The sequence below is a fragment of the Apium graveolens genome, chromosome 9 (genome assembly GCF_009905375.1).
Source record: "Apium graveolens cultivar Ventura chromosome 9, ASM990537v1, whole genome shotgun sequence".
Classification (NCBI taxonomy): Eukaryota; Viridiplantae; Streptophyta; class Magnoliopsida; order Apiales; family Apiaceae; genus Apium; species Apium graveolens.
In genome coordinates this window covers 113,127,976-113,139,964 of record NC_133655.1, presented here as the reverse complement: position 1 = coordinate 113,139,964, position 11,989 = coordinate 113,127,976, and the positions used below count along the sequence as shown (strand labels likewise).

General features: G+C 36.1%; 1 protein-coding gene across 1 annotated transcript; it reads right to left on the bottom strand.

Moving 5' to 3' along the window:
- Positions 1 to 3,959: 3,959 nt before the first annotated feature.
- On the bottom strand, positions 3,960 to 5,573 carry LOC141683056 (RING-H2 finger protein ATL60). The gene has a single exon (XM_074487748.1). It carries the CDS (start codon positions 5,202 to 5,204, stop codon positions 4,332 to 4,334), a length of 873 nt encoding a protein of 290 aa, XP_074343849.1. The 5' UTR covers positions 5,205 to 5,573; the 3' UTR covers positions 3,960 to 4,331.
- Between the last annotated feature and the right edge of the window lie 6,416 nt (positions 5,574 to 11,989).

Here is an 11,989-nt window from a genome sequence, read left to right as displayed (position 1 = left end):
TAATTTCATGTTCGTGGGATTTCGTGTTTTGTGTCGTGTCTCTAATAAAACCAACAAATATAAAATAAAATATATAGAGTAATGCATTACGTGTTCCTGCACTTCAACATGGCACTGGTATTTCTACATTTTATGAAATTACCCGTTAAATTGAAGTTAATATTTAGCTAATTTCGTTTCTTTTTGTGCAATTTACATATCAGGAACTATGTATCGTGTATGTTTACTTCAACCAAAAAATGTAGTAATTGTTTAGATATAAACCGACCCAAATTATCCTCAAGAAGCTGTTTGAAACTGGCAAGTTTTGGCCTAAATGTAATTACTTGGAAACTGTAGTGTTTCAGGTGGTATGTTGATTAAAGGAAAAGTACAAATAATGCATTTTACTCGCAGAAAAATTAATGAATTCCTATATTTGTTAGTACTAGCTTGCAATATGATCTTACGCATCAGCTAAACCTAAGAGTGTTAAGATAATCGGGCCTTCCAATTTTGGTGTCATTCACAGTAGAGACTAGGGCTCCTTGTACACCTGTTAATGTTGTTCACAAGTACAACGACTGAAATGTCATGTAGAAGGGAGGATGCATGGCTAGCTTCTTGTTATATGTTTTCCAGAAATTAAGTCTGTTTCTAGATAAGTGCTATCTGATGCTTGCATTTTCGTACTTTTGTTCTGTCTCTTCCCTCCTTTTTTTGTCAATTTTCTCCTGTAATCGATCTGTAATGCATAGTAGCCTCTCCTTTATGCATGTTTGATTCAAAAGTGTGTAATATGATTGATATCCCGTGATCAAGATATCATTCCATCTAGTTTTCTGTAATTTTAGAATGCAAAACATATCATTGAGATATGCATATGATATTTGTCGAAAAGAGGCTAGGCTGGAATAGGTTATTATATATTTACCACATGTCAAAGCCTGAACTACATTACATTAAGCTCTAAAAGGAAATAACTAGAAGACAATACAAAACTGAGTGCTTCATAACTAGCACTAAACAATAAAAGTAAAATGAAATTAAAAGATTAACCCTGCATCGGAAGCACTATATAACTTTTCTCGATCATTTGTTACTTGGTAGCTTGTGGAGTTTTATGGAGGCTTAGACCTGGCAAGCAGAAGAGCATCATGATATGAGAGACTTGAAATCTGCCTATGTTTGTAAAACCAGAAGAGGAGTTAGTTATTAGAATTTACTTGTTCTGTATAGGATTTGATCCGCTTCGTGGTATCCTTCTAGCGCTTGTTTCGACTCGCTTGAAAGGCTCATGAGAGCCCTTGATCACAGCATTCTGTGTAGATGTATGCAAGGTCGAAGTTGCAGCTGAGTGTACTTTTGTCCCGAGAATTCGTGCTGCTTCGGCTTCATTAGGCAGGGCATGTAAAAAGAGTAAGAATGCTAATGCAAGAGCTTTTATTATTCTACACTGGGAATTCATGATTGATTTTTTTCCAAATTGTGGTAAGCTGCAAAAGAGGCTTGATCTGTTACCTTGGATTTATATAGACTTGGACAGCTAATAAGATGAGATTTATACTAGTTTTGAACCAAGATCTGCTTAGGATGTGCTGCAAGTGGGATCATGTGATTCTGCTTTGACTGTTGCATCTTAATCAGCTCTTACTGATTTAAATTGTTCTTTAGTATCAGATATCATGTGATGAATCACGTGATTCCATTAGTTTTTTTGGTAAAGCTCAACAAACCGATATGCTTAAACCTGTTTCTGAGAGGCGTTGGTGGATATAAAAACTAGTATAATGCTTAGTTTGAAAAAATATGCTCTCCAGCAATCAGTTTCTGAATTTTATAATGCTTGTTCAAATGTATGAAACAGAAGAGCACAAGCCTTTCGTAATACTGCTTGTTTTGTATCTTTGTTTTTTCCTTCCACTTTTTCGTTGGCATTCGAAGATCGGTGTGTCAGATAGAGAAGAAAGTCCTACAGGGCTGGTGGATATGCACACACAGCGACGCGGTTTCCCTGCATGTCTTTCGGCTAAAAAAAGAATTGCAACTAGGTAGGTGGTTGTAGAAAAGTTTGTGTTCGTTTCCAGAATCAGAACTCAAATACTCTACACCTATCTTCCGGGGCGCATTCAAAGATTTTGCTCATCTATTTGTTGAGAACTTGAGATATGGGCACAGGGCAGGTAGAAAGGAAAAACAAATGACTTGGGAGTAACTAGCAAAGAAAACATATGCAGTTGACAGCACAACTTTGCAGATAAATATAGTCATCTGGCCTTATGTCCCTCATCTATGTTTTTAGATGTACAGAGTTCCCCATATAATCTTAGATCAGCACAATGTAGATGCATGTGACATACTACAGCATTAACATTTAACAAATGTTGATGAGGTTTTCCCCGTTGAGCGAAAACTGGATAAATTACAGGTTCGATTCTGGCCGTTCCTATGACTCATTTGCAACAAAAAGATCATGCATGCGGGATGAAGAGCACATTATGAGTTTGGTCCTTCAATGATCATGTTCTCCCTTGAGTATAGTTTAAATCTATGATGCATGTTGCACGTCTAATTGTCATCCACCAGGGGCACCTACTTTTGAAAAGCTCCTTAATATCGGCCCCTCCGCAACATCCGGAGTAAAGTAGGACTTTAATTTTCTTAAACACGCTAATTATTCTCTTTGAATGAAACCCTTATTTACTAGTGCCAACTTCCTTTTCCCAACTACAGCACTGGAGATAATGGTCTAATGGTTTTGACTTGGCTCAAAACTTACAGTTGATTAGGTAAGTGACAATCTCTAATTATGGGGTACGTTAATCTTGATTTTGTGTATCATAATGTACTTTGCATGATTGCATCTACACTATACTGTATTGTCTCTATTAAGTAAGAACATTTCTAGTGATACCTTTACTACTCAATGCACTGTCCAACCACCATGCACCAAGTGGTTCTATAAACTCTCTAAACACAAGGACAAGGCTTCATGTGCCTATAATTAAGTTAAATACGTACTGTCCTACATTGCCCCCATTCTTTGTACTAGAAGAAGTATCTGATTTGTGATTTCATTCTGCGTGTATCTAGATACATATTTCATACGAGGTTTCTCTGTTTCGTCCAGGCACAGATGAAGAACACTAGGCTCCACCCGCGATATGGGACTGAGGATAGTCATGACTTCGATCCTCAACTGGATTTTGAAATGGTAGGTATCTTTGCTTCTCAAACTCATGTCTGTTACTCAGACGATAAAAGCGCAAATTTGATATGTTTTGAGTATTGTTAATGTGAATTTTCGGTTGATTGTGGATCAGTTCTTGAAGGAAGCTAGAAATTATGAGTACAAAGTGAACAACACCGAGTTACACCAACTGACAAGTTTAGAAAATGTAAAGCAGTCAGATGAAGGAATGAAAAACAAGAAGTCTTGGAGAAATTATTTTCTTTTTTCGTGGCTCAAAGCTGCGAAGAAGGGGAACAAACCTATTCTAATCGAGACAGAACCATCGGAAAAGTCTTACTCTATTCCCACATTGCGGCGTGGACATTCTGGTCCAATGCATAATGGAGGTAGAACTGGTAGCAACAGACTTTGGCGTCAAAACTCTGGGCCACTAACCTCAATTTTTAAAACAACAGAGGAGCAGATCCCATATATATGTCTTGACAAGCTCAACAGCAATTTGCATGGTGTTGAGTCTTATGGTCCTGTTTACTTAGTAACATAGTAGGACTTACAAGTTACACTTGAAACTTTAGTTGAGATCAATGTAACCCTATCGGAAGTACTATCTTGGTTATAATCAAAGGCATCTAAGTTTTTTGTTCGTCGTCCTTTAAATTACTTTCATATGTTTATATTTTTATAAGATAAGAAAATGAAGGTGTCATGATCTATGGACGAATCGATGCAAAAGTATTTTTTAAGTCAAGGATGTAAATAGAAAAGAGTTTACAAGGGTCGCTGTAGAGAACTCTCTTTGCACATCTTAATATTATGCTTTGTGATCGTTTTTTGACAATCTAACACTAAGGATTTTAATTTTTCCTGCAAAAAAAAAAGAGCAATTAGCTATTGATAATTAATAAATTTCTTATACACTCCTCTGCGAGAGGGAGGACAACTTTTAGAGATGCCTGCTTTTACACTAAACAGTTCAAAAGAAATTTGTCTCCATGCCACCGCATAAAAACAAATCACTTATTTGGTAAATATACAAAATGCAGCTAAAGTAATCGGACTCTAGATCGGCTTAAAAATCAACTGCGTGGTGAAATAAACTGATGCACCATGTTTCAGACAGTCTTCAATTTCATATATACACAATGTATAACTGGATGATTTAAGTCTGACTTCTTGCTGCAGCTTGTTCTACATCAACAGTACTGCTGGGACTGGAAGGGTTAATCTTTCTATCTCTGTTCAAAAGTTTCTTAAGTGACGTCAACCGCGATTGCACAGGCGACTTTTGATCTTCTTCTTCATTCATCTGTCTTGGTATTTCAATCACCAAATGCGCAACGTTACTAGTTACTAGAGATGATGTAGAAATTTGCTGACAAGAAGTAACACCGCCATCCTCTTCCAGACAAGAAGCCAAAGTTCTGACCTGAACCTCATTTCCCCCATACAATACATTTGTCGGGAAACTCAGGGCTTCTGTTGAAACACGGCCAGCATCAGATGAGTACTCTACTTCTGGTGTGTTATGTGTAATTCCCTGCGATAATTCAGGACTTGTAGGATTAGAATTTACAACTGAATTTCTGCAAATCGGACACGTAGAATGAGACTGAAACCACATATCAATGCATTCTACATGAAATCCATGGTTACATTTAGGTAAAAGTCTCGTATTTTCTCCTTCTGACACCTCTGAGAGACAGACAGAACATTCCAATCCATCTTTAAAGTCTTGAGGAGAGAATAGAATAACTGGTATGGTTTTCAGGAACGAAGGGTCTAGACCATTACGAAGGTCAGCTGGAGCAGTCACTTCCTGGTGGCCTGCAGCAAAATCCATGCGGCGGCGACGAGTAATGTTAGTGCCACCTTGTGTTACACGACGCCAATACCATTTGGAGTAGAGGTGAAGAATGACTACGGAGGCTGACACGACAAATAGGACTATGATTGCTACCACCATGATCCTGCCTGTTAGGTCCATAGCACCTGATTCTACTAGCTTTTGAGTCGACACGTTTGAATCACTCATTCTTAAAGGTGAAGTTTTTCAGACTTTCTCTTCCACGAAAACTCAAGATTCCCAAGAAAAAAAACACAGAGAGCTTTTTTGGTATGATGATTATTGGAAGATTATAAAAACAGAAGTTGTGAGGGGGTTTAATGCAGACTTGGAGAACAAAAAGAAAAGATGAAGCTGGGAGGGAAACTGAAAATCAAAGTTGAAGAATTGGGATATTTAAAAAGAATTCAACAAGGCTTAGAAATGAAAGTGAGAGGTGAAAAGAGCATGAAAATTAACAGTCAACATGTAGAAGAATGGAAAGACAAGAATCTTTCGAAAACTTTACTAGGAGTCAGGATCCTATTAAATATAGAAGAGAAAATTGACATGTATACGATTCCATTTCTTTGACACACATATGTTAGTAATGATTATTATTAATTTAACAAATTTTAGGGGTATATGATACGAACACGAGTTTTTTCAATATAGGCTTGACACGAGCACAACATGTTCACAATAGGACTCAGAATATGATCCGAAAATTTGAACTTGATTCTTGTAATACAATGGGTGCGTGTTAGGCCAAGAATGTCGGACGAGGGAAAGTTCAAAGACTTTGGTTCATTTTGGCTTGTTTCTTGTGATGGAGATTGCCAAAAAATAATCATCTTCTTTTTTGTTTGTTTGATTAATGAGAGCAAAGGGGAAGAGAATGACACTCAGGTCAATTTTACCACCAAAATTTGCAATAATTAATCAAAATTTGAAATGCCAACTACCATCGTTTTTTAAGAAAGAAAAAGGAGTAGAATGCTCATAAATCATGATTATGAGTGCTTTCTGATACCTCAGCCGTTATGATATTGACTTGAGGGTTAACCTACTATTTCATGGTATTGATGCTTTATTTTGTTGTATGATTAGATTAGTGTTTGAATTTCAATAAAACTATGCTCTCTAAGGAAATGACTGAGTATACAGTTTTCATCCATCCTCTCGCTCGCTTTACTCTTCAATCCGCTGGCTTGGCTTTCACAAGAAATTACTTATGCTGTGATATTTTTTCCAGTTAGTTTAAAAAAATTGTCATCTTTTTACAGATTTCTATTGGCGATTGTGTTGAAAAGTAAATGATCTAGTTGGTAAAATATTTTGTAAATTTCAAAAGTTTGCTTTTTTGAAATCCCATGCCGGCTAAAAGTTTTAGATATAGCTCCCATACTATTGAAAAAAATTGTTGTTAAGCAGCTAATGGTCTCAACAACAAACCTCCATTTTATATTCCAAAACATTTACATAACAAAAATGTTGCCACGCTGCTATATGATTTTCGCAACAACTGTTGTTTTAGCATCACTTTTTTAATATTACGGCAATTTTTAACGATAATCCCTAATAAAGTCTTAATGTTTTCTTTCATGGCTAATCTGGTCTTGCAGGCTCCAGGAGTTGAAAATGTTGTTCCTCAAATCCAAGATGTGGTGTTTGAAGATGAATTGTTGAGTAATTCTGATTATTATGAAGACGATTTGTTCGACCTCTTCTGATCTAAATGGCAGCAGTAAAGCTTTAAGAAGTGGTGGCTTTGAATGTCCTATGGCTGTGCGCTATTGTTCTTGGATGTTTTCTCGTTAGCAATTCTAGTTATTATGTTTATATTCTCTCTTTAGCTGGTAGCAGCAATTAAGCTCTTGTTGCAGCAAGAGTGGTAGCTAGTTTGGTTGGTTTAGTTCTAGTCGTCTTCTTTGTTCTAAGTAGTTGTAATGGATCTCCTACTATAATTGGGGATTTTTCTATCAATGAATGGTTTAAAAAAAAAGGAGTCTTAATGTTTTCAAACAATAGATTGTGGAAATGCTACGTACTAAGGGTCGGTTTGTAGTGAATGTTTTATTTCCAAGAATTTAGGATTAATTAGTTGCAGTAGCCAATTGTTGAATCTTCTCTGAGTGTGACATTTTCACATACTACTTGTAGTTGACTGTAACTCTGAAAGATGGGTTTGGTTTGATGCAGATGGTGGATATTGGCTACATGGAGCAGGAAAAAACAAAAGCTGGTTCCCTGTGAGTGAAAATATGATCTTGGAGTTTGGAGGATACATTGGGTGATGGAAACAGGACGGAAGTCGAGAATCAGGGCTTGCCTGCAACATTACAGGAGGAACAGAATGCTTCAGATCAACTGATGCCCGGATGTTTAAACTTTGCTTTACTATCTAGTAATGTATATTGCTTTCCTATGAAATTTGAGTTGTTTTGCTCGTTGAGTCGTAATTTTTCTAATGCACTTTGTCCCTATATAGTACAATATTAGAGATTTGATAATATTTTAAGACATTGTTAATTACAAAAACTATGGTATCTTCCTGCACATTCACATAAGATTAATACAAAGCTAAATGCATGTATTAACCCATGGATCACCAAAAACCTTGTTTTGAGCTTCTAAGATATGCAATGCAAGACTCCAACTATCCAACAGATCTGACTAGCTTGCCTAGAGAGTATTTACAAATTACAACCAACAACAGCTCCTTAGTTGTACAAAGCAATATAAATTAAATCAAAACTAAAGAAGCTCAAATAATGTAAAAGTCTTGTGAACTTCCAAATTATTCAGAAACAAAATAGATCTTGGGAGGCATTTGAAGGCATTAAGATGTTATCCAGGCTAACAGGAGACGCCAACCAATTAATAATAGCTCCCAATATCGAGAATGAATACGAGAGGAGAATCTCATAATAATGTTCATAGTTGTCCACATTTGATTGAAGAGGAGTGTTAGGTACTTGAGTTCTGCACAGAGGACAAGTTGAATGGTGCTGCAACCAGGCTTCAATACAATCACTATGAAAGCCGTGGCTACATTTCTCAAGTAACTCATACTTTTCCCCTCTGCACACTTTGTTTAAGCACACGGCGCATTCCAAGGCCTGGGCATGGACATCGTCGTCTTCGTGTTTAATCAGCAATGCTTCTTGTACCATTCTGAATGCGGATTCAGATGATTGATTATGCGAATGCATGTTCTTAACTGAAGCTTTCGCAATGTAATACAATATTAGTGTCGAAACCAGAACTGGCACCGCTATCAATGCTGCTGCAAACACTAAATTTGCCATGGTTTATTTTTCAAAAGGCTATACTTACGTTTACAAGTTTTCAGATAGTTGTAATTCAAGTATTGTTTCAGTTTCATTGTATATAAATGCAGGTTGTTAATCAATCATACATGATGAATTACGTTTTTGAATTGACCATAATATCAAGAGGTTTATGAAATTTGACCATAATATGAAGAGGTGTTAAGATTTTTAATTGAAGATAAGGTGTAAATTGCGTGCAATTCCGTGTGCTGTATAGGGCAGTACGTAATATGATGAAGATAAAATGCCAAGAGTTGGAATCAATTGTTCGGGATATACTCTACAGTCCACACTAGAACCTTCTCTTTCGGGTCACGTATTTCTAGATTACTTTTCTTTTTACTAGTACTTCTTCTTTACTTTTTGACTTCTAAACTAATATGAAATGTAGCCAAAATAAAAAGATATGCAAACATATAGGTTGTCCTAAATTAGAACTCACATGTCATCAAAATGTTAAAATGTTAAAGGGGGTTTTCCCCAAGAATAATCGTAGAGTTACTCGTACTTAAAATGGTTCCTGTCGATGATAGTGATCCATACATTATGCCCAACTGAAAAAAGTTTGATGAGATTTTTAGGTCAGTAGTCGAAGGTCCATAAGACAATTATGGGTCGATCGTTGAATATGAACTAATAAATAAGAGAAACATAATTAGAGATCTCTCTCATCATAACGACTGAAACATTAATGTCTAAAGGTTTGGATGAATATATCGGCCTGTACAAACACATACATATATATACAATTATACACATAATTTTGGTACATTCACAGCACTAGTAAGTTCAATCTTACTTATGAAAGACCATTTAATGAGGTGAATCGGATGACAAACTCTCGCATTATTTTTCTTGCAGGTCCGATCGAAGAATATTCATGTAAAAATAGACATCTGAATGTTGTTCAATTCGTGCATAAAATTGATCGTAAAGATAAATTAATGTATAAGCATAATGTTAAATTATAAAATTAAAGAAAATATGCTAAGGTAACTATTATGTATCGAAGAACATATGTTAAATAAATTATGCTATATAAAATGTCGAAAATGCGTAAATTAAAATTTCGCTAGGTTAAATACTGAAGATGCGTAAATTAAAATTTACATTAGGTTAATACTGAAGACGCGTAAATTAAAAATTACTCTATGTTAAATATCAAAGATGAGTAGAATAAACAAATTATGCCAAGGTTAATACACATACTAAAGATGTGTCAATTGAATAAATTACGCTAATGTTAAGACCAGAAAGACATAAATTAATTGAAATATGAAATGGAAACCGAAGAAACAAAAAATAAATTATGTTGGGTTAAAAATCAAAGTTTCGAATCCAAACTGTTTATTCCCTTCAAAACTCGGGGACAAAGATGGTAATTTCGAATGCTAGGCCGAAGGTACGAAATAGCCGAAGCCGCCTAAAAGAAGAAAATTTTACTAAGGGACGAAAAGAGTCGAAACAACGTAAAATTTCCTTCAAATATGCTAAGGCATAAAAAGGGAAGCTTTAAATAAACTTTATATTGTCTAGTTAAACATGCTCTTCACATGCTACATTTAAATTAGTTATGCATAAAACTAGCAAAGACGAACGAATACCTTATCCAGGGAGTCACCCGAATACAATAAGGTCATTCGTCCCTTACTTTTCCAGTATTTTTGACTTCGGCATGAAACAACTATCTAAGGCTACCCGAAAAGGATAAATTTTTTGTCCTTACATCACTTTTTCCTTCGGAGGAAAACACATCTTTTAAATATGAGCCTGCCTTTTAAATTAACAAGTACATACACTAGTTAGGGTGAACGAACAACCATCTAAGGGCTACCCGAAGAAGATAGATTCTTCGTTCCTATCTTTGAAATTTTATCATCCATACGAATACGTACCAAGGGGATAGCCAAAGAAGTAAGGCCCTTCGTGCTTATGAGACGTATACCATTACAAGTCTTTAAGACACTAAAACCCTCATTAGGAAAAAGGCGAATGAAAATTTATATCTTTTCCGAAGGATGGCCATAGTCCTTTAAACACTTGGGACGATGACGACACTAAAAATTAAAAATTGCTGAGGCGAAACGAAAGCCGAAGATATGATGAAAATTGAATCATTGTTGAGGCAAACAAAAGCCGAAATGGCGATGAAAATTGAACAAAAACCGAAGGTGCAATAAAAATTGAACCCTTGCTGAGGTGAAATAAAAGCCGAAGGTAAATTAAAGATTCAACCATTGATAAGGCAAAACGAAAGCCGAAGATGTGATAAAAATTGAACAAACGCTGAAGGTGCAATAAAAATTGAACCATTGCTGAGGCGAAACGAAAGCCGAAAGTGCAATGAAAATTGAATTGTTGCTGAGGCAAGACGAAAGCGAAGATGCGATGAAAATGAATGAAAGTCGAATGTGCAATGAAAATTGAACCATTGTTGGGGCAAAAGCCGAAGGCAAAAAAAGCATCCAAAGATATGAAAAAACACCGCATAAACAACTAAAATGCATAAATTTTAAGTCAGGGGGCAGGAAATTGATAAAAAAAAATTAATTTATGAAAATGTCTTCATCTTCGCTCGAGGAAACCACAACAGGACATTCTTCTATAGCACGACCGACTAGATCTTTCATTATTTCGACCGGAATGAGCTTGTGATTCCAGCCGAGGTCACGGGTCTTCTCAACATCATAGTAAACGCCAAATGGGAAACACATCTCTTCGATCAGTTCCAACTTCTTCCTAAGCTTGTGGAGTCCCTTCTGGGGAAAAAATATCAGCTCGGCGTTCCTCCGTTCAATACAGCGATGCTCCATCTCCAGGTCCTCCAAGCTTCCGTTTGTATTCGATCTATGCGACGGAGTGTCATATCACGATGAGTGACCTTAGGATTTTTACCCAAAAATAAGCCACACACATTATCTATCGTGCAGACGATGGTCTGACCAATAGACAATGACATGTTAGTGATAGTGGCCAAATCCATCAGGTCCAGCTGAAAAGGGTTTGATCATATTTTCAGGCCCAGTAGCCGAAAGTTCACAAGGAAATCATGGGTCGACCATTGGACATGGACTAATAAACCAGAGAAATGTAACCCCCTCTAACATTCGTCTTTCTCCGTCATGTAACGGCTGAAGCATTAATGTCTAAAAGTTTAGATAAATACACCAGTCTATACACACAAGCGCGCGCGCAAACACACACACATATATATACACAATTTTATACACATAATTTTGGTACAATCACAACACTTGTATGTTCAATCTTACTCATGAAAGATCAGTTAATGATTTTCACATCGGAGGTGATCTTCTTCTTGCAGGTCCGATCGAAGGATGTTCTTGCATAAATAGACATCTGAAGGGCGTTTCGTTCGTGCATAAAATTGGTCATAACAGTTCCTAAATATCAGATGTCGTGGTTTGATTGGCTAAAACCCCAATTAATAATAGTGCACCCCTGAATTCAGATAAATTCCTCAGCAACATCCTTCCCGATTGTCAAGTTATCAATGTCAAATTATTTATTTATTTATTTATTTGCCGGAGTGTCACATTATTTATGATCAAATTTTGTTATCCAATTTGATACCTTTATCACTACTCTTTTCGTAAATATTTAACTTTAGTTATTTTTGAATTAAAATACTTTTTTTAA